General features: G+C 47.1%; 2 protein-coding genes across 3 annotated transcripts; both read right to left on the bottom strand.

Annotated features, from left to right (window-relative positions):
* Nucleotides 1-14,417: 14,417 nt before the first annotated feature.
* LOC119353892 (protein PELPK1-like) lies at nt 14,418-15,074 on the bottom strand. The gene has a single exon (XM_037620590.1). The coding sequence runs from the start codon at nt 15,022-15,024 to the stop codon at nt 14,650-14,652; it is 375 nt and encodes a 124-aa protein (XP_037476487.1). The 5' UTR covers nt 15,025-15,074; the 3' UTR covers nt 14,418-14,649.
* A 2,062-nt stretch (nt 15,075-17,136) lies between these two features.
* On the bottom strand, nt 17,137-21,856 carry LOC119353891 (ribosome biogenesis protein WDR12 homolog). 2 transcript variants are annotated; one of them, XM_037620589.1, is made up of 14 exons: nt 21,516-21,856; nt 21,326-21,426; nt 21,127-21,233; nt 19,928-19,963; nt 19,709-19,791; nt 19,504-19,571; nt 19,297-19,407; nt 19,070-19,204; nt 18,524-18,667; nt 18,099-18,207; nt 17,882-18,018; nt 17,751-17,786; nt 17,565-17,672; nt 17,137-17,429 (listed from the first exon to the last, which is right to left on the bottom strand). In XM_037620589.1, exons 1-13 carry the CDS (start codon nt 21,661-21,663, stop codon nt 17,580-17,582), a joined length of 1,308 nt encoding a protein of 435 aa, XP_037476486.1. In that variant the 5' UTR covers nt 21,664-21,856; the 3' UTR covers nt 17,137-17,429; nt 17,565-17,579. The 2 variants fall into 2 exon arrangements, with proteins under 2 accessions (XP_037476486.1, XP_037476485.1); XM_037620588.1 differs by having other exon boundaries at nt 17,544-17,672; nt 21,516-21,854.
* Nucleotides 21,857-23,308: the final 1,452 nt, after the last annotated feature.

Raw genomic sequence — 23,308 nt, 5'->3', positions numbered from 1 at the left:
TGCTCTATGTGCAGGTGGGTAGTCGGAGGAGGTCACCGAGGGAAAGCTGGCAAGTTGCAGCGACAGGAAAGCTGGCAAGCTGCGGCGACCGCGGACGTTTGGGGTGGCGGCCAGGTCGTTGGCCCTCGGCGCGAACTTGATGGTCTATGGTCTGAATTCAGTTTGATTTTTTTTTTGTTTTACTTGCTATCTGCTGCCTCTTAGACCAGTTTGAAGGATGTCCGCTTGCTTTCCAGTATATCCCAAGCCTTTGCTGTGGATACTAAAACCACCACTCGCAAGGACAAGTGAAGACTGCTACCCTGTTGCTGTCCTCATACGCTTGTACTTTCAGTGTTTTGAACAAACCCAGGCTTTAGCACTAATAAAGGTTGCCTGGACAGCAAAGCCGTTTTCAATATTCATGAAACGTGCAACGATGACTCCATCTAATGTTCGTTGCCTCATAAGATGTATCTCTGGGTATCTACCTTGCTTCCTAATAACATTGTAAATAATTGATAAAAAACTTCTATAACACTGTATCATCACTAAGTATCTATCTACCAGCAGTAAGTATTTATTATTTCGGTATGTGCCTGAATTTTCCTATCACCCCTCTTACAATACTTGGCTTGCTATCGCCCTTTGCGCCATTGGCGCAACGGGTCATCTAGTTATAGATAAAGAATGTAAAAGAGGGTTGCCATTGGCAGAGTATAAGTTACAAAAGGGAGAAACCTCAGTCTGGTTCAAGGGGTGGTCTACAGAAGGCTACACGTACATGATTTAAGTCTCAGACAATTAAGGCGACAACCTCGTCAGCAGTCGAAGAGATGTGCTTGAAGAGCCGCCGGTTACGTTCATTCCAAATGTTCCACTCCAAATGTTCCACGCAAAATACATGGCTTGTTGGGCATTCTTCTTGGGGCCAGAGCTGTAATGAGTCCACCAATCCTGAGCAGTGAGGAAATGCATGTTGTTGAAGCTTGCAGCAGCATTTTGACTGGATTGCAGGGTGCAGTGCAGCTTGAAACAGACTTCAGAAGTGAAGGGACAGTGGCAAAACAAATGAGCCGCATTTGCAGTCTGATCACAGAGAGAGCATATGTTATCGATGTTACTTCCTCTGGCTCGCAGCCGATCGATAGTGGGAAGCCTGTTCTGCGCCAGCAGCCAGGTGAAGAATTTCACTTTTCCTTCAGACTTGACATGCCATATGTCCAGGGCAGGACGGTTGATGGAGCCCAAGAATTGAAGGTCGTATGCCGAGGATGCAGAGTAAAGATTTGATGCTGAGGTCTTCCAGCAGATGGCATCTGGTTCATCAGTGAGGTTGACTTGTTGAATATGTTGCCAGAGATAAAAGAAGCAATGAAGGTCTGTAGTTGTTGTCAGCTGCTGCAGCCCTCTCATCCAGTTGCCATTGGCTAGCGCAGCTGCAACCGATGCATTTTTTCTCGACGCGAGCTTGTACGGGTTGGGTGCAATGTTTTTGGGCGCTGAACCATTAAGCCTCTTTCCTATGTATGTTCTACCTAGCCTAATAACCTAGTGTGATAGTGAATTTTTGCCATAGTTTTTTTATCTGTTTTTCTCCATGAACTTTGATTGATCTATGCTATGGAGCGATATTTTTCGAAGAAAACTCGGTCACCAGATCGAGATAATGATACAAGTACATCAAGGTCATCAATTAGACATAGGCTAAGTGCATCAAAGGTCAGCTAACCACCTGAAGCCTACTATTCATACAGGTAGGCTATAAGTGATTTTATAATTTTATTGAACCGGTATGTCTTACACTCTTCAGATTTTAAAGCAACATAATGAGTGATATGTGATACTCCCTCTGATCACTTTTATAAGACCTTGAAGACATTTCAGACAATGTACAAAACAACCTATTTTGAGTTGTTTGAAATGACTTAAAAAATGAACGGAGGGAGTACCATATTTCTATTCATTATGTTGTTTTTGGTGCTATAACTTTGTTGTAAGAGAATTTAAAATTATACTATAAACCTCACAAATTAGTACCAAGTTCTCACAATAACTCATGGAGTGAACCCAATGGTCAAATTTTCTCGCTCCGCCCCTGTCCCACATCCGAGCTCGACGGTTAGCGGCACCCAAACGGTGATGTTGTAAGACTAATGCGTGACCATCTGGTCCTTCGGTTTTTCTAGATGGAATTCAATTTCTCAATAAACAAAATTTATTGGTATCGAAAAGAGCTACTGATCTCTGCATCAATACGCTGAAGACATGAATGATGCTTTTGGCAAAAAAAAATAAAAATAAAGGATGCACACAGTGAAATACTATTTTGGGTCTCTAAAATTGTCCACCCTGATCACCTAGGCCCTGAAGTTGGTAGTTGACCATTTGTCTCGAGAGTACTATTAAGTTCATGTCATAAATTAATTAAGATAAGACGGAGAGAGAGTAGACAGGTGAGACGACAACGGTGGCAGTGACCGGCCAAAACTTCTATTACGATTGTTATTGCTTCAGCTTCAAACCTACTTAATCTGGCAGCCTGGTCGCTTAAGTAGTGATGTATTCACTGTGCCAGTGTGCGTCTCAGTCAATATTCAGGATAGTTGGGCACTCGGTAATGTTGTTATGGTTGTTTTTTGTACTATTATTATTTGTCTTTTGGGACATATGGGGACATATTTTCCCACCGAACCAAACACCACAATTCGTATTAACGTAAAAAAAAATGGTCCCGCACACCCTTCATCAACGCCTTCTGTGTTGACACTTGACACTCAAATTCCTGCCACCATGGTTCACTCGGTCAATCATGCATGCACCAGTTGGCCGCTCTATTGACACCCTCCTGCTCACCAAGGGTACGACCGATGATGCAAACTCAAAAATGACAGTGCGTTAGCCATAAATAGCAGGTGTTGTAGAAGAAAAAATGTGTAGGCTTTTACGTTTTGTCAATGGGAAAATGATAGGCGCAAACAAATCTTGCGCTGAAAACTGTAGTAAGCAAGGAAGCATGCATATTTTTCAAGTGATCTTATGATAAATGGTTAACAGTGAGACCAAAACATATTTAACAGAGATCTTATCTTATGTTACGTAAAATTACGAATGTAAAAATATAATATAAAACATACATAAAATGTGATTTTTCTGATCTTATAACCTATATTTTTGTTTTTTATACCAAAGGTTACATATTGAATCAATATGCATGTAACTATTTATATTCTAAATGTAATTTATTTAGGAAACGATCGTAAAATTACCTCGTATGAAGAATAACTTATTCTGCACCCTAAATGATGAATAGTAACACTATATATATATATATATATATATATATATATATATGTGGGTTACCTCGGGTGCATGGGCCATTTGGGGCACCTAGGTGCCTGGGCACCTTGCCTACAAACCGTCAAATTACACTAAGATGCGTGCACCTGTATTAGTACTAGAACTAATGGGTTAAACATTGACACTTTAGTTAAGAAAGAACTATTGCTTGATCTGGACACTTAATGCCCTCATTAAATAAGAGAGAGAAAATCAACAATTAATGATCCATGCATGGTACGTGTATTTTATTGATGTGTTATTTTTTTACATACCTTGGCACGTACTAATTCATATACCTATAAAAATTCACGTACTAATTCATATACCTATAAAAATTCATATATCTCGTCACGTACTAATTTATATAACTATAAAAATCGTATACCTAGTCACGTACTAATTCATATACCTAGTCACGTACTAATTTATATACCTATAAAAATCGTATACCTAGTCACGTACTAATTCATATACCTATAAAAATTGTATACCTAGTCACGTACTAACTTTTTCATATATCTGGTCAATATCTGTCGTATATGTAAATTGTACTATTTCTGGGTATATCTCCAATATCATTTATCGGTATGTCTCAAAATAATTTGCGTGTGTTAAAAATGGTGTATAATTTTTTGGATTATATATCGTTCAAAGTATATCAGTTTTATGTATATCTTCAAAGCATGCATGTATTGAAAAAGGGTATGCAGGTATGATATGTTAGGTCCATGTACGTACGAAAACTCACGTATGGGTATTGGCATGCAAAGTACATTCCGAAAACTAAAAAGAATTGTGTGTGGGTATATGTACATAGGAAAAGATCATGTGTGGATATTCAGCATGCATCATATATATTTCGAAAAGTAAAATATAATTAGATTACATTTTATATTATCTGGTGGCCTTATTTTGAATAGAAATATTAGTCGCCAAAAAGTGTGACACGGCCCTAATTTTTTTAACACTACATACCTTGAAAAGTAAAACATCAGAAGAATGCATAATATACGTCGTAATTACACATACAAACATTTGCGACAATATTTCGTATTATTTGGTCATATCTAATACCTTAAAAAAATCAGAGCGTATATGCATACCTTTTTTGTTTGGAAAAGAATCATTGCAAGGAAAGTAGTAGGATATTGTTTTTGGAAAGCAATAATTGCCCATTAGAGCTGATAGAGCATGCAAACAAAGTTTGGAAAATCATGTGTCGCGGATTGTACATCATGCATAATGAATATCACTTACTATAACAGGCACCTGGCACCTAGGTGTCCCATATAATTAGATTACATTTATGGGACACCTAGGTGTGTATGTGCGTGTCTCTCTCTCTCTCTCTCTCTCTCTCTCTCTATATATATATATATATATATATATATATATATATATATATATATATATATATATATATATATCACTCACAATGAATCATGGACCACGACTAAACAATCAGACCGTCGACGCAACACAACACTAGGGTACATGTACGAGCGAAGCAAAACGAGGCAACAATATGAGAAGGCAGTTCTCATGGCTTGTCCTCCGGCTTTGGGAAGTGGAACACGGGAACAGTGGGCAACTCGGGCTTTGGTGGAAGCTCCACCTTGGGCATCTCGGGCTTCCGCGTTAACTCCACCTTGGACATCTCCGGCTTGGGTGGCAGGTGAACCTCCGGGAACGTTGGCAGCTCTACCTTGGGCATCTCCGGCTTGGGTGGCAGGTAAACCTCTGGGAACGTTGGCAACTCCACCTTAGGCAGTTCCGGCTTGGGTGGTAGGTGCACCTCATGGACCGGCGGCAGCTCCACCTTGGGAAGCTCAAGCTTAGGTGGTAGGTGCACTTCCGGGAATGGTGGAAGCTCTACCTTGAGAATCTGTGGCACCACGGTCTGGTGCTCTTCCTTGACGGAGCTGTCTCCTCAAGGATTCTCGCCGCACTACTCATGGCTACGCATGAGAGAAGAAGCCCAAGGAGGAAGACAGCTGAGTTTTTTGGAGCCATAGTGTTAGACATGTGCAGCACTGGCTAGCTCTGGCAGTGCAGTTTGAGTGTGGGAGAGATAGCTGGGGCTGCTGGCTACTTATAGGGTGCAAAAGGCCGCGTGGGGAGAGAGTACAGATTTTGCAACAAGTTTGTTCATCTACTTGTCTGCACTTTTGTCCAATGTACGTGTTTCTGAGTCCATATCTGCACAAGATTTTGGGTGAGGGACAGTAAATAGCACTCTGGTTGTTTGGGCTGCAGTAGTGGACGCCGTGAAGCTGCATGCAGGGCAGGTACGACCGTTCAAAACATCAACAATGCTAGGTCAGCTGTGAAGACGAAACGTTATGTCCAAGGGTTCAACAAAACAGGCAATGCAAGTAAACAAATATTTTTTGCCGAAGCAAAACCAGCCTGGAGGTTAACAGGCTATTAATTAACTCGGAATATAAATCACAACATCTTCTATATCTAAATAGCTAGCCCCCATTAAGATATTTCTCTCAACATGCAAGCATGCCACCTCATCATTCAACATGCATAAGAAAAGGTCCACCTTAACATGCAACTATGCATATTAAAAATCCACTACAACATGCATGCATGTAAAATTCCATTTTATTATGTTGTTTACATTTAATTCTTATATACTTTCAGAAACTATTGTTTCAAGAATTCATGTTCCATATAATCAAAATCTTATTGAAATATTGGAAACATTCCCGCAACAACGTGCGGGGCATCATCTAGTTGTTATAATATGTCGTTTTTTTAGAGTTTCCAGATATAAGGGCATGCTGGCCCGCAAATTTGCTCCAGTATTTCCGGTCAAAAAATAAAATTGCTCCGGCATTTGTCCGCGAACATTAGGGGACCAGTCCGCGGACACTGTGCCGGGGGCTGTCATCCAGCGCTGCCTGCATACATTTCAACAACGGTTCAAACTAACCGGATAAAATTCATGAAACCAAACGGATTTCATTCGAGTTCGGATATAATTTACATAAACAGACGATTTTTCGACCGTTTTACTAAAAACTCTAAAAAACTAAACTCAATATCGGACGACCACTTCGTAAGCATGGTCGCCCTGTCTTGCCGCATCATTGTCGCTGTCCGTGCCATCGTCGTCCCTCCAGCGGCGCAAGGATGCCGGAGGGTTGTGACAGCCTTGTCCGGCGGCTGCTTGCTGCTCGCGGAGGAGCCACTCCACCTTTTGTTGCACGTTGCAGAGGGCCGCCTTGGCCACTGCCTGTTAGAATAAATCCGAGGCACTCCGTGAATCATCCGAGGACCAAGCAATCACACGAGGCACAACACCGAGATTTGTTAACGAGGTTCACCGATATGGCTACATCCCCGGGGCTTGACTATGGGCGCTCCTCCCCATGACACCGCTACAATACCGCACCCAGTCGCCCTGGACACCGGCACATGCCGCCGGCTTCCCCTGCGTTCCGGTGCTATTATGTTGGCATTAGTTACATCATGTCTCTACCCTTGCTATATATGAGAGGCATAGGATACAAGTGTCCTACTAGGACACAACTCCACATCCTATGTATACGCAATACAACTCATAGTCCAAATGTAACCTACCTTGTACACAATATTCGACACAATTTTAACAAACTCCACCTTGGCGAATATTCTTCATCACCTTGAATTCGTCAATGCATCAAACTTTCATGTACATTGGACTTGAGCTTATCTCATGAATACCGCTGCTACTTTAAAGACTCCATGTGACTCCACCTGCAACTTGTAGTCCCTTCTTTTCTTGACAACAGTCAACGTTCGAGCAAATTAAGTTCCTTGTTACTCTAGGTGCTCCCAACTTCCAGAGTATCAGTCCAACGCCATCACGCACTGATCACTGACCTGCATGAAAGTGAACAAATCACATATTGGGTGTCACACATAAGAGTTACCTGAACTTAACATCACCGCTCCTTTATTGACCACCTGTCTGAAACTTGAAGAAATTTCACCGTTGCTTGTTGTCATCCCGAGTCAAATTCGCAGTTGTCTCACCACATGTATGACCACCAGAGCCCTGGACCGTCTCCATGTCCCGTGCATACCACACGCCTCGCCGCTATTACCGCGTCGAGCCTCCGCTGTCCCGGTTGAGTCTCAAGGATCGTGAAACCACACCACTCAACCCCCACTGCAGAGTACCACCGATCATCACCGACCGATGACGAGTTTCACGCTTCCATCAGACCACTGGGCTTCAGTCCAAATAACGTGTCACTCGCTTTTCCCACTGAATAGGCTTCGATTCTTTGGATCCTTACACCGTAGCTCCTCAATCCAGCTCCACCTTCAACATGACTCTATGGTAGATGATCAGTCCACCCTCGCGCGCAGTCAACTTCAAGCTCTCATGTGCATCGTCTTGAATCAACCCCGCGACATAGTCTTGTCGAAGCTGCACAAGCCCTCGGGCCTGCGCCACGTGTTACCACGCCCCAGAAGTCGGTCACTATCAGCATCACACACCTATGTCGTCGCCGATCCCACCACCGTCTTCTGTACCAACCGACTTTGCGTCGATCCGTCAGACTGACAAGTCTGACCCAGGCTCCCAAACCATTCCATGAATTTCCATCCATCGCATGATAATTCCATCACCGCTGACATGACTTCCCGCAACGCCTTCAAGCATTTCTGTTGTGCCAACAAATCTTTCATCCTTATCTGCCATAACCCAAGGTTTTCAGTTCCGTGAACTTCTCCACCTCAAACTTGGTACCCGTTGGTGCCATGGGTCTTTGTATGGCTGACCCTGCGAAAAATTATTCAAGCTTTTCACGCGATACCCCAAGCACATGGACAAAACCTCCGGGTACTACTAGCAAAACCAAAAGAATTATAATCTTTAGCCTTCACGTGGTGGCTCGGCTTCCTTGCACAAAACTCCAATGCTAGCTTTGCTTTGCCTTGTGCTTGCCTTCCGATGGATGCGTATCATCAATGGATTTTTCTTCCTTCCGATTTGGACCTGGCTGCCTCTGTCCTGTACGGTGACCCGACCCTTGCTGCTACCTAGTAGCGCACCTGTAGGTTTCCCAGTCGAACACGAGGACTTAGTTCTGGACTCGGTCCAGTTTTGTTTTCCAAACAAATCTCCAGCTTGCTCTTTGCTTGCACACGTAGCTCTAGCGCACGACAGCCGTCGCCTGCACAGACGCTGCTGCCCAGCGGTTCCTTGTGATCCGCCGCCGCTAGCATGCTTTTCCGTTGTACGCTCGCCCGATTTATCTTCTGATTCATCGCCGCACGTCGAGCTTTCTGTGCACACACGACCGTACTATCCGCCGCTACTGCAGTCCGATCTCGTCGAGATTGCGAACTCACCGCTTGCCGCGATACGGCGCTTCTGATTGCTCTCGCATATCAACGCGATCAACACCTTCAAACAACCTAGCTCTGATATCACTTATTAGAATAAATCCGAGGCACTTCGTGAATCATCTGAGGACCAAGCAATCATACGAGGCACGACATCGAGATTTGTTAACGAGGTTCACCGATATGGCTATATCCCCAGGGCTTGACTATGGGCGCTCCTCCCCATGACACCGCTACAATACCGCACCCGGTCGCCCTGGACACCGGCACATGCCGCCGGCTTCCCCTGCGTTTCGGTGCTATTATGTTGGCATTAGTTATATCGTGTCTCTACCCTCGCTATATATGAGAGGCCTAGGATACAAGTGTCCTACTAGGACACGACTCCACATCCTATGTATACGCAATACAACTCATAGTCCAACTGTAACCTATCTTGTACACAATATTCGACACAATTTTAACACTGCCAACGGCGCCGGAGGAGCCCCGGCGGCGGCCTTGCCCCTGCCGGTGTTGGCCGAGCAGTCACTAAGCAACCACTCCTCGGCGATCTTGGCGAGCTCGCTGTCAAGGCGGCGGCGGCGCCTGGTGGTCGTGTCCGCGTTGGTGATGGACCGATCAAGCGCCCACGCGGCGGCGAGGTCAAGGTCGTTGCAGACCCATTCCGGCGCCACATCGCTCTTGGCGAATGTGGAGCTGCGACCAGCATTGCGCCGGTCGTACCATGTCTGCTGCCTCACGGCGCGCTCCACCTCGGACACGACAGCCCTCAAGCCCGAGGCACCGCCGTAACCATCTCCTCCGAGGTAGTGGAGGATGCGGCCACGCGCCTTCAGGATCGCAGGCGATGGCTACTCCTTTATCAGGCGTCGGTGGCGTCGTGGTAGCGACGACGGCAAGTCAACCTGCGTGTAGCGGCTGTGCGGCGGGGGCGACGCGGCTCATCCTTCACACGGCGAAGGTGTTGGCGAGACGTCAGCTCCTTCACGCGGCCGCCGATGCAGAGGCCGCAGTTGCGCGGCGGGGACGCCGGCTCATCCTTCACCTGTCGGAGTGGGGATGCTGGCTCCTGCTTTACGCGGACGCGTGGCAGGGACGGTGGCTCCTCCTTCACGCGCGCCATGGTGGCACCGGGCCCATGTGACGGAGCAAACACTACGTCATGATCTCCATCTGACAGATGGATTCTTCGTCCGTTAAAGCCGCCTACGAGTGGAGACGGGGCCGCTGCTGCGTCTAGTCCTTCTCGTCGCCGGAGGAGATGACTATGTCCTCCTTGCCGAAGGAGATCGTCATCGTGGAGATGGATGGTCCAAAGAGCGAGGGCAGCGACGCCACCATCCGCTTGAAGAACTTCCACCGGCGCGGAGAACCAGGACTTCGGCGTCGCCGCTGGGCTTGGGAAGGTGGAAGGGCTCGGCGAGGTGACGGGGAGGGAGAGGGGAAGGAGGACGGTACTCGGGGAGGGAGGGTGTTGCTCTATGTGTTGGCGGTGCACGGCTTAAATAGCCACGGCCAGGCCAGGCGAAGGGACGGTCAGCCCACTTCAATGCGGCGCAGCAGACGGAGTTGATTTCTCGGGACGCGGCATCTGCATTGAAGCGGCGACGCTCGAGAGGTCGCATGTGTTTGTGCAGCCCTCCCGTCCGACCGAATCGCGGGCATCAATTTCGGCCGTTGCATGCTCTAGGCTAGCATGAATGCGGCGCGGCAAGTGGTGCGACCATTTGATGGAGAGCGCGGGAGAGGCGGGTGGGGTTTGGAGAGGGCGTGGCAGCGGCCTGGACACCTATAAAACCCCCCACATTTCTCTCTGGTTTGCGCGAGAAAATGCGTACGGACCGCACGACAGCGTGATACAGGCCAGTGTTGGATGGCACAACACACCTGGACTGCGTGGTCTGAACGTATGTAGCGATTTGAAGGTCGGCATTGGTGATGCCCTAAAAAGCACAAACCAAAATAGGATTGCAAAATCTGACGGTCCCTAACGTAGATCTACTTGTGTGCAAGGGCTGGCACTAAGAGCATCTCCAGCCGCGCCCCCAATAGGCCCTTCCCAGGCATTTTCTCGCGTCGGTGCCCAAAAATCGGCCCAGTCGCGCCCCAGGAGCCCGTTTTTCGCCGGTTTGCGCCGAAACTGGCACCGGCGGCCCCAGGCCAAACCCGTCGCGCTGGGGACACCCGGGGGTGCTCGGACGAGCGGTTTTGGCACGAGAGAGCCGCGGGCCCGTCCAGTCAGCGACACGCGCCTTATCTTCCCCAGAACGACTCGGTTTCCCGCGGGAAATCAATGGCAAGGCTGCCGCCGGTTAGCCTTGCCATGCATTCCTCACAGGTGGCGCGTCACGGGCGGGCGCGGCGACGCCTCCCCTCCCGCCACGCGTACACACGGCGTGGGGCTATAAAACCAGCGGCTATCCCTCGCCGCTGGCCACACCAGCCCGAGCCCAAACCAGTCGCCGAGCTCTGCCTCTCTCCCCTCTGCCACCGAGCTCTGCCTATCTCCCATTTCCTCCCCTTCTCTTCCCTCTCAGCGATGGTCGAACGCTTCCCGGGCGATGCAGTGGCGGCCAACGGCTTCGGCCGCCGCTCGGTCCACAAGTGGGAGGCGTACCTCCTCTTCGAGGCCAACAACCCGGTGCTGACGGACATGCGTGTCGGGCCGATGGGGTGGAGGCTCGGCAACGGGGGCGTCCCCATCCCCCCGGTGCCCGACGTCGATGCGCGCCCTCGCATCTTCACCGCCGAGGTCAACCGTGTGCGGGCGTCCCTGCCGGAGGAGCAGCGCGCCCTCCCCCAGTACGCCGCCGACAACCACGCGTCGTGGGCGGTGTACTTCCAGCACCAGCAGGCACAGCGGCTGGCGCCCACCAACGGGGCGTCAGTGGTGGGCGGCGTCAAGAACAGCGATGGACGCCGCGTATGGTGAGGCGCCCCGGGCGCACACTCCACGAGGTGTTGGCATACCTCGAGGGAGGCAATAACCCGCCGCTGGCATACCCAGCCGCAGCGGCCGCCCCGCCCGCCCGTCGGAGCGCCTGGCAATGGGTGCCTAGGAGGTTCAGCTCCTCCTCGTCTTCCTCCTCTCAGTCCTCCTTCCGCTCCTCCTCCCATTCCTCTGGCTCGCTGGCGCTGTTCGGCGTCAAGGCCGAGCCCGCCGCGGAGACACCGCTTGACCGATGCACCCACAACGCTGGCATCGTCATCAACGAGGACGGCAGGCGCGCCTCCTCCTCGACTCCTCCGCGCTACGTCAAGCCAAAGACGGAGTCGGGGCTCGCCGCCGTCAAGACGGAGCTAGGGCTCCCCGTCGTGAAGACGGAGCCCAGGCTCACCAGCGGCGTCAAGGAGGAGGAGGTCGACGATGCGACGGCCTTCAAATGGGCGCGTGAAGACTGGGCACGCACGGAGCTGGAGCTGGAGCGCCTCGCCTACGAGCGGTTCGAAGCTCGGCGCCGTGGCCGGGACGAGGGAGGCATAGTCGTCCTCGACGACAGCAACGACAACACGCGCCGCCACCGGTCCGCCAGGGCGACGCCGGGCAGGGGTCCAGCAGGGGCGGCCACGTCAAGAAGGAGAAGGCCGCCGACGACGAGGAGGATGGTGGCGACATCAGCGACTTCGCCGCGCTCAGCGACTTCTTCGCCCCTTAGTTGGGTTCTTTTTAAATAACTTATGTAACATCGAACATGTCGAATATATGTCAAGTTTGCCGAACTTTAGCCGAACGTTTTGTCCAATTTGCCGAACTTTGCCGAATCCCCCTTTTTTAAAAAAATCCTCGTCTGGGGGCGACAGCCGCTCGCCCCCACGCCAATTTTAGCGCCGGCTCGTCCCCAGGCGGCGATTTTACGCGCCTCCCGAGGGGCCAACGGCTGGAGATGCTCTAAGGCGGCAAATTTTCATTTGACATTTTGATCTGACAATATAGAGAGCACATGCTTCGAACCATAATTGGCATGGTTTGGCTTTAGCTGGTCATATCCAACATATCGTTGTTGATCGTGGCAGGAAAGTTATTGCCTATTTGTCTCCATATTTATTATTAAGATAGTTAAGTTACTTGAGCTTCAAATCTTGATAGTTTGCTTGCTCGAGCACTTAACTAGAGATGTGTTCACTATGCTAATGTGGGGTCTCGGTAAAATATTTTATAGTCGGGCACTCTATGACATTGGTTTGGTAATTTGTTATATTATTATCGGTAAAGCTATCTGGCGAACGTTTGTCAGAGACCAAATCCCGTCGAACGGCCCCAGAACTGTTTCTGCTCAAAACTTCCCGCATTTTAAACAAACTGCCACGGCAGTTTTGAGAAACGTAACCCCCAGCCACATAAACTACCATTCCGGGGGTTCGTGTTTGCCATCCCTCCTGTTGAACGGTCGCCAGGGATTGGGGTCCATTATTATTAGGCTTTAGAACATTGCGAACCTATCGATTTCATCGTACGAAACAACAAATTGAGACATATTTGTCCAACGTACTAGCACCACAATACGAATCAAGATTAAAAAAAATGGTCCTGCCCCCCTCATCAGCATCGTATATTGACAAATGACATGCAGGAATATTGACAAATGACATGCAGATCCCTACCACCTCCTTTTTGCTCGATATGCTGGTGATGCATGCACTAATTGGACACCCTCCTGCTCACCAGTGTTAAGACTGTTGAGGTAAATGGTCTTTTATGTTTTGTTGGTGGAAAAAATAATGTACGCAAACCAAGCGGTAAAAACTACACCTCTGTTCCTAAATATAAAGACGTTTTGACAGTTTAATTTGAAACAAAGGTAGTGGTAAGGAAGCTTGATCGTTAGATATATTTTCTAACAGAAGCTTCATTAAGAGGCCAGGGAGCTTCTCTCCATTTCTTACAGAACAAGACTGAACAAAACTAGATCAAAAACCATATAAAGAATGGTTGATTTAAGGATAACCAAAAAACCATGACAACAAGAAACATTGTGTATCAAGTAGCAACTAGACCTAAGATGCAACCTAGCAGAAGCACCCATGCGGGAGGCATCAGCGCTCACCAATAGCAAGCAAACTCCACCGCCAAACTCGATTAGTAGTTGCCTATTCATCTTTCAAGCTATTTTCAATCTATTCACATAAAAATTATGACCGGGAGTATTAACACCATTGAGCTATTATTAAGAAGATAACAAGATATTTGGGTTTATTGATTACGCAAAATACACCAATGGTATGTGATCTGCTCTACATATTGATCAAACCTAGGTGGAGACGTCGTTGCAATTCCACAAGGTTGTCTCACGTTTCTTTTTTTAAGTTATTTAAAGGAGAATTCATCGAATATGAACAAAGTCTGAGCCCTCTAACTGGCAGGATTTCAAGAATTTGCTACCACCCATCTCCTGCCGATACCTTCATGCCCATGAGATTGTTCATATCACTCCTAGGAATTTCAGAATGGTGCATGGATTTCCGTACGGTAACCAAACCCTACTTAATTCGCAAGGTATCTAGGCCTAACAACGCCAAACTCAAAGGACAATGCATGTGCCGTAAATATTGCGTGCCAGAGTTAGGATTCCGTGCGTTGGTTTATCGGGCAAAAAGTTCCGATTGGATTATTGATAAGGATGAATCATGCATGAGCGTGCTTTCAAATATTTTTAAGTTAAAAGGAAAAGTGTGCAATCGACAATATTATATGTATACATCAATGTACTTGAAATAAGGCAAAGCTTTGCCTTTTCCATTAGTTAAGAAGATGGTTGCTCAATTAATTGTGGAACTCAGCTGCCACCTTGTTAATGTAAACATCCATCTCTATTGTTCATGTACATTCCATCTAAATAGGCGCCATACATAAGCGCTTGATATCACACAAATGACTCACGGAAAATACACACTAAACAATCCCATGAAAGACACAACACGAGCAAAGGATACATGTAGGAGCACGAGCAAAAAGAAGATAAGTGAAGACAGTCTTCATGGCTTAGCCTCCGGCTCCGCGAAGTGGAACTCCGGGATGGTGGGCATCTCTGGCTTTGGCGGCAGCTCCACCTTAGGCAGCTCCGGCTTGGCTGGAAGGTGCACCTCCGGGAACGTTGGCAGCTCGGGCTTTGATGGCAGGTGCACCTCAGGGAACGACCGCAGCTCTACCTTGGGCAGCTCGGGCTTCGGTGGCAGATGTACCTCCGGGAATGGTGGCAGCTCAACCTTGGGAAGCATTGGTAGCTCCGGCAGGTGCTCTTCGCCTTTGGACGGAGCTGTCTCCTCCTCCAGAATTCTTGCCGCGCTGCTCATGGGGACGCACGAGAGGAGCAGCCCGACAAGGAATGCAGCAGTGTTTCTCGAAGCCATTTTGATGGACGACTATGGTTGTACTAGCTAGCTCTGTGGTGTGGTTTTGTTGTGGGAGAGATAGCAGGTGCTGCATTCCATTTATAGAGTTAAGAAACGCTTGAGTGTCTTGGGTCCAATGCTTTGCAACGAGTCTGTTCACCTACTCACCTGCAGTTCCCGGTTTTATGTGTGCTCTTTAATTTCGAGTCTCAGTCTGGCCACCTGCTTACGAATTGGGTGAAGAGAGATTAGAGAGTTCTTTCGGCTTTTGCGGCTGATGTTGAGGATAGACACGCAATTGTTAGGCCAGCTGCTAAGACTAAACGCCTTATCCAGGGGACCATTAGGTGGCAGAAGAACACAAGCAAGTTTGTACATCAGCAATTGCCATTGCTAGCTGCCGCCAACTAGACTCCTCCCTTTTCTTCCTTCTCCAGCATCTGAGCTAGACGACTGGCGGCACCCCAGAGGTTACGCTATAAGAATAACACGCGCACGTCCGTTTGTCAGATTTTTCCCAGATCGATACAATTAGTAGAGACAATGAAAATTAGATAAAATTTTGAGTTCAGTGTCTGGTTCAATTGCCCTTTTGGGTCTCCAAACTTGTCTACTTGCCAAGGTCCTGAAGTGTACTATTATTAAGATAGTTACTTTACCAACAAACCCTGCTTAATTTGCTTGCTCTGCCGGTGTGGTACTTAAGTGTTGAGCACTCGGTCACGTTGGTTTGATTGTTGTTGTCTTATTGTTTGGCTTTTGAATTTGGCCAACCTATATAGATTTCATCCTACACAAGAACAGATTGGGACATATTTACCCGCCGAATGGAACACCAAAAATCTGGAGTAAGGTAACAAAAAAGTGGTCCTGCACTCCTCATCAGCGGCATTTGTGTTGACACTTGACACCCAGATCACTGCCACCTCCATTCGCTCGATGCTAGGATACGACATGGAGTTAAAATAAGGACCAGGTCAAGTAAAAAAATTACAAAAGGAGAGACCAAGCGGCCATACAACACGGAAGTGAGCTACCACGCCCACGCACCCAAGAACAGTGTGATTCTGGGACACCCCCGAGACACCCTCTTACTCAAGCATTAGTACTATTGATGCAAACTCAACAACAATGTGTGGGTTCTAAATATCAGCTGTTAAAGCTAGGACGGCTTGAGGTCGAAGAAAAAATGTTTGGGCTTTTATGTTTTATTGATGCAGTCAAAAAAGCTTGCTGTAAAAATTGTTGTAAGGAAGTATGCATACTTAAGAAGCACCCTTACGAGAAAAGGGTAATTGTGAGAACAAAATATAAATTTCTCATATATACCAACATATGAGCAGATCACTCACAACACTCGCTGAAAACCACAACTAAACAATCAGATCATGGACACGACGCGACAAATAGGTACATGTACGAGGAGCAGAGGAGGTACAACAAGGCAACAATATTGATAAGGCAGTTCTCATGGCTTGGCCTCCGGCTCCGGGAGGTGGAACCCGGGAACAGTGGGCAACTCAGGCTTAGATGGCAAGTGCACCTCCGGGAGCGGCGGCAGCTCCACCTTGGGAAGCTCAGGCTTAGGTGGCAGATGCACTTCCGGGAACGGTGGCAGTTCTACTTTGGGAAGCGATGGCACCTCGGGCTGGTGCTCCTCCTTGGAAGAAATGGTCTCTTCTAGAATTCTCGCCGCGCTGCTCATGGCAACGCAAGAGAGAAGCCCGAGGAGGAAGACAGCAGAGTTTTTCGTAGCCATATTGCTCGACGTGTGCACTGGCTAGCTCTGGCAGTGTGGTTTGAGTGTTGTGTGGGAGAGATAGCAGGTGCTGCTTGCTATTTATAGGGTACAGAAGGCAGCGTGCACAGAAAGTCCGGCCATATGCAACGAGTTTGGTCATCTCCTTGTCTGCACTGCGTTTCAGAGTCTACATCTGCTCAAGATTTGGGTCAGGAAAAGGGCAGGCTGCACTTGAGGACACCGTGCAGATGCCGTGTGCAGGGTGGGTACCACCGTGCAAGCTCATAGAGCTGTTAGGTCAGCTGTGAGAGAGAAGAGATCTTATGACACAAGCAAGTGTATATCCTTAAGTAAAACAAAAACAAAAAATTGCCGAAGCAAAAACAATCTGGAATTTAACATGCTAGAACAATTATCTCGGAAGTATGAATCACAACATTGTTATAAATGTGTTGGCTTTTCACAGTTTCAGCAAATAAGGAGCACAAAACAAAACTTGATTGCAAAATCTGGTGACCCCTAACATGGATCTACTTATGCGCAAGCGCTGGCATAGGATGCAACAACTTCATTTGAAGTCATGATCTGACAATAGGGTGCACGTGCTTCCAACCATAATTGGCATGGTTTGGTTTTCGGGATGTCTTGTCAACCAATATAGTCTGGATTGAACAGCTGTTAGCTGCAAAACATGCAAGGAGTTCAACAAAGGAAGCTAAGGCTGGTTATGCAAGACGAAATAAATGGTTATAAAACTGGATTGTTTAAAACGATTCAAACTGAGATTGGTTAAAACCTTGATAGCACAAGAACATACAGGAGGGAATCCTCGTCACGCTATCTCAACCCCTGATGAGATACACAGCTTGGAATCAGCTCCACCACTTATCACGCTGTCTCCTTTCCACCAATCGGCGCATAAAACCTACATCCAGTGAGTTCTGTTGAGCATCTCATTTGTCCTAGAAGTATGGAAATGGTAACCACAAAATAAAAGGTTTACCTTATCTTTGTGGGAGTCCACAGAAGCCAGAGGCCACTACAGCAGGAGCAAAACCATTAATTGTATGTTTACGCAGTGATTTGAAAGAAAGAGAACAAATCAGGAAGTAAATGAGATTTACAGAATCTTACAGCTGTTCTTAGATCCCACAACATCACTTTCCCATCAAACGAGGATGATATCAAATGAAACCAGGAACTTGGATGCCATTTGCAGGCGGAGATCCAGCTTGAGTGTGAAGAGAACTGGAAAATAGGAGCTGTCGTTCCTGATCAAAGGAAAACATATGAGCTAATTTGAATGTGTTTCCAACAAAGCTATACAAAACATAGTGCTTAGTATGTTTACCAGGTTTGCGGGGATCCCATACCCTCAATACAGGGTCAGAACCACCAGCTGCAATCAGTGAAGAGCCCTCGCCACCACAGTCCAAACAATTCAAGGCCTTCCCACAAAACTGGAAGAAAGATTGGAGATAAAATAGAATAAGATTGGTACAGTTATGAAACAGAGCAATAGAGCTGCACTAGTCATATGACCGCTGGACAAATATACTGTTTGGACTGTACAAATGAGTTGATGATAGAGTGTGTACTCTTTCAGTTTGCAGGAGGCAAAACTGAGATAAACTAGAAAATCAGCACCCAGCTTGAAAAGTTGTTCCTATCCCTACTGCTATGCTAGCACAAAAACAGCATATGATTTGTTTTCACAGCTAGTCAGATAACAACAGAGTGCACTACATAATTTGCAATCTATTTCTCTCGCCATACCATGTTCCATGTTTCTCTCCCTGTTTGAGCATCCCACTGCCGAACAGAATGATCCCAAGATGCCGAATATATTGTTCGCTGCTCAGGCCAAGCAACAGAAGAAACACATTGTGTATGTCCCAGAAGTGTTGAAGATGCTGAACCCTGGAGTACAACAGGATAAAAAGTGTGAGTTCAACAGGATTTAACATGAGTTCATGACAACCAATGAATCCATTGTAGCACAAGGATTTCAAAAACAAGCCAAGGCCCATTTTCAAGTGAATAAATGGAATAAAGAGGTCCAGTTACTATGAAAAAGTCAAGAGTAGCTTACAACTTTGATAGAACCAAACCATTTTTACCTCTGCTGTGTATTCATACTACTTGGACTGGAATAAAAAAACAGCATATACAAAATGGAATAAAAAAACACCACATACACAAAATAGAATGACACGTACTTGGCTTCTTAAATATATCAAGCAACAGATAAATATACTTCACCACACAGGCATTACGCGTATAGGAACCAAGAATTTGGATTACAACATAACTAACAAGTACCTCTAACTGAGACTCTTCAGGTCCAGATGCATCAGAGTTCATCCTTCTCTTTTTCACAGAGACGGTGTCGCCATCTTCTTCAGATCCTTCGACTGCCCATAGCTTAATAGTGGTATCCCAGGAAGCAGAACATATCTAGGTACGGAAAAATACGTTCAGAAGAAGAAATCAGGATAAAAATAATAATATAACATTGTTGTGCAACATCAGATCAAGTGAATCATTACCATATTTCTGGAAGGGTCAACAGCAATACTTTGAATAGATGATGTATGGCCAGGAAGAATTTTGTAAGCTCCAATTCGCTTCGAGGAGCCGATGGTGACTGAAGTATCAAACTTCAAGAAATGCATAGCATAATTTAAGATCGAAAGAAGTATATGTTACAGCGTAAATAAAACAAGTCTTGGAAAACGAAAACTGCGTAGATTTACCTTGAACAGGCGCAATGACCTATCCTTTGAGCCAGTCACAACATGCAAACTGCCATCAGTTTCAACTCCTGGAACAACATTATTCAAGTTAGTTTGCTTCAAGATACATATGGCCTGATACTGGCAATGGTAGGAAAACAATTAGCAACAGGAATGCACCAGTATATCAATTTTAATAAATATTAAATATTTTTAGTAAAGTAACCTTTATTGATGAAGCTGGCAGAAGTAATTGCACCACTGTGTCCCTCCAAAACTTGTGTACATTCAGCTGCATCTTTCCATATTCTATGCAAGAATGGAATTTAAAAAGGTAAGACATACAAAAGTACTACATACTTTTTATGCAACAATTGACACTGTTTATTCGCTTTTTAAAAAACAGGGTCAAACAGAATAAACAGAAGATCTGATAGATGCACACCTTGCAAGACCATCATAGCAACCTGTTAATATGAAGCTGCCAAAAGATAAGTGGTTTAGTAATACTGGAATCCACAAAGAAGCAAACATCAAAGAATGGTCAACAATGTAGATGGTTCGCTTGAAAAAAAAAGGCGGGTTTATGCATATCAAGTAAACGATCAAAGATGCCACTATGTAACTGTGAACAAGTGCATAGTTGTACAATACTGATCCGGTTGAGACACCAAAGAGGATATTTTTACAGGGTTTCAATTGGGTTAGTTAGTGCAGTTACATGTCGAATCTTTTAACTCACAAAAGACCAGCCCCAGAATGATATAGTAATTGGGAAGCCTAGGATTTCTCGGTCACGACTCTCTGGCTTAGGAAGGCACACAACTAAATTTTACTAAAGCCTTAAAAGGCTTGAATATATCTTGGCTTGGCTATTTAAGGGTTAGCTCCTTTTAGTTGTATCAATAATTTACAAGTGTCTTACGAAAATATTGATAAGCAAGGTGAGTCACACTCAAAACCTCATCCAAGCCATAAACGTTCTATTGCTTACTAATCAAACTTCTCAAGAATGTTTAGAACCTTCTTGGCAGGAAAGTACTAGAAATATTGCACAGGTGACACATAGGTACAATCCTGATTCTTTAACCTTCATAAATCGTTTCCTTGATGATACATATCATTTACACGAGATAGTTGCCTAAAGCATGTCCTAGGAAACAGATATTCGAAAACCAACTCGTTTTTTGACATTGCCTGAGCACAACAGCATGTCAGAATACGAATCTGCCCTCTATTTCAGCTTACTTTGAAGTTGATGTTATCGTCCCTCAGTATTACCACTTGATCACAACATATCCCCTGCTTCTACAGGGGAAGCCAGTGTGGCATGGTATAGAGAAGTATCTAAACAATGGATTATTAAAGTATTCATAAACTATTTATGCAAGCAAACCGATGATGATCCTCATTTTAACCTTCGCCAGCTCAACTAGAACCTACTGTGAACCGAAAATGGACATAATCAGGGTTTTTTTTTTGGCATCAAGTAGCCACTTGCTATCCAACTAAGGCAAGGCATCCCTCAAATCCAAAAATAGAATGCCACTTCATCCAATTGTACCCAATAGACACATCGCCGCAAGTCCTTGACAAATTAGAGCACCATTGACCAACTAAATCCTCATAAGACCACAGCCATACCTTGGGTTGGACCCATCAACCGCGCTAACCCAGTCATCGTGTGGCAATGGTGGCTCCTGCTTCCTCGGCGCCACGGCCTTTATGTACTCGAGCTCAAGCACCCGCTCCTGCAAACAGAATCCCCACGCAATTTTCACAACCACGTCCATCGCACAGAAACACCTCTAAAACTAAAAATTCCCAAACACGAATTCATTACCGCCGAGATGCCCTTGGCGAGCAGGAACTGATGGAGCGGCATCCGCACGAGCTCGCCATCCACGATGAAGTCGAAGGGCTGCGCCTGGTGGTCCGGCTCGGCTGCGAAACGGAGCGACCGGCTTAGTAGAAAACGAAAAATCCCCGTCGTACCGAGGCCAGGGCTAGGGTGCGGATGCGGATGCGCTCACCGGAGAGGAGGAGGCTGTTGACGATCTCGGAGAGGCCCATGCGGGAGAGCTCGGCGGGGACCGCGATGGCGGTGGGCGGCGCGCGGAGCGGAGGCGGCAGCTTCGTGACGAAGCGCACGCGCACCTGGCGCGACGTGTCGGCGTCCATAGCGGCAGCAGCGGCGGCGGACGGGAGGCGGGCGTGCGGCGGACGGGAGGCGGGCGTGCGGCGGCGGGAAGGGTGTGGGGAGGGTTTTGGGACTGAAAGGTGGGCTTGCTTGGTTAGGGTTTTTGGAGTTGGCGGGGCCCGAGTGCAGCGACGGGAACCCGGCGGAGACGCAGGAGGCAAGGTAGGCAAGTCAACCACTTTGCAGGAAGCCCCTGCTGGTGTCCCCTTATTCCATTTCCACCCAATCTTACTTACATGTTCTGGGCTTGTGACGCTGGCCCACGACACTGGCCCATTAGGCCCTTCCCAGTGCTCCACCGTGGACGGGTGCTAAGCATGCCACATAAAAAAAATGACATGGCACAACATTTAAGAAGGGAAGAGAGTACTTTGGTGACCTCAGGAAGAACCAATGCCAAGCGCGAGAACCTAGGCAAACCACTTAAATGAAACAATTTGGCCAATGCATGAAAGACTTTAGGTGCTAACTCATTAAATAAAGTGTGCTTAGCAACAACAAGTTAAGTGTGACGCCCCCGATTTAATCGTACACTAATCATGCACGCAAACGTGTACGATCAAGATCAGGGACTCACGGGAAGATATCACAACACAACTCTAAAACATAAATAAGTCATACAAGCATCATAATACAAGCCAGGGGCCTCGAGGGCTCGAATACAAGTGCTCGATCATAGACGAGTCAGCGGAAGCAACAATATCTGAGTACAGACATAAGTTAAACAAGTTTGCCTTAAGAAGGCTAGCACAAACTGGGATACAGATCGAAAGAGGCGCAGACCTCCTGCCTGGGATCCTCCTAACTACTCCTGGTCGTCGTCAGCGGGCTGCACGTAGTAGTAGGCACCTCCGGTGTAGTAGGGGTCGTCGTCGACGGTGGCGTCTGGCTCCTGGACTCCAGCATCTGGTTGCGACAACCAGAAAGAAAGGAAAGGGGGGAAAAGGAGGGAGAAAGCAACCGTGAGTACTCATCCAAAGTACTCGCAAGCAAGGAACTACACTACATATGCATGGGTATATGTGTAAGGAGGCCATATCGGTGGACTGAACTGCAGAATGCCAGAATAAAAGGGGGATAGCTAGTCCTATCGAAGACTACGCTTCTGGCAGCCTCCGTCTTGCAGCATGTAGGAGAGAGTAGATTGAAGTCCTCCAAGTAGCATCTTCAAGTAGCATCTCCAGTAGCATCGCATAGCATAATCCTACCCGGCAATCCTCTCCTCGTATCCCTGAGAGAGAGCGACCACCGGTTGTATCTGGCACTTGGAAGGGTGTGTTTTATTAAGTATCCGGTTCTAGTTGTCATAAGGTCAAGGTACAACTCCAAGTCGTCCTGTTACCGAAGATCACGGCTATTCGAATAGATTAACTTCCCTGCAGGGGTGCACCACATAACCCAACACGCTTGATCCCATTTGGCCGGACACACTTTCCTGGGTCATGCCCGGCCGCAAAAGATCAACACGTCGCAGCCCCACCTAGGCAAAACAGAGAGGCCAGCACGCCGGTCTAAACCTAAGCGCACAGGGGTCTGGGCCCATCGCCCATAGCACACCTGCACGTTGCGTACGCGGCCGAAAGCAGACCTAGCCTAGTGGCGTTCCAGTCCAATTCGGCGCGCGCC

Source organism: Triticum dicoccoides, chromosome 2A (assembly GCF_002162155.2).
Source record: "Triticum dicoccoides isolate Atlit2015 ecotype Zavitan chromosome 2A, WEW_v2.0, whole genome shotgun sequence".
Lineage (NCBI taxonomy): Eukaryota > Viridiplantae > Streptophyta > Magnoliopsida > Poales > Poaceae > Triticum > Triticum dicoccoides.
This window is presented reverse-complemented; position numbering and strand designations above follow the sequence as displayed.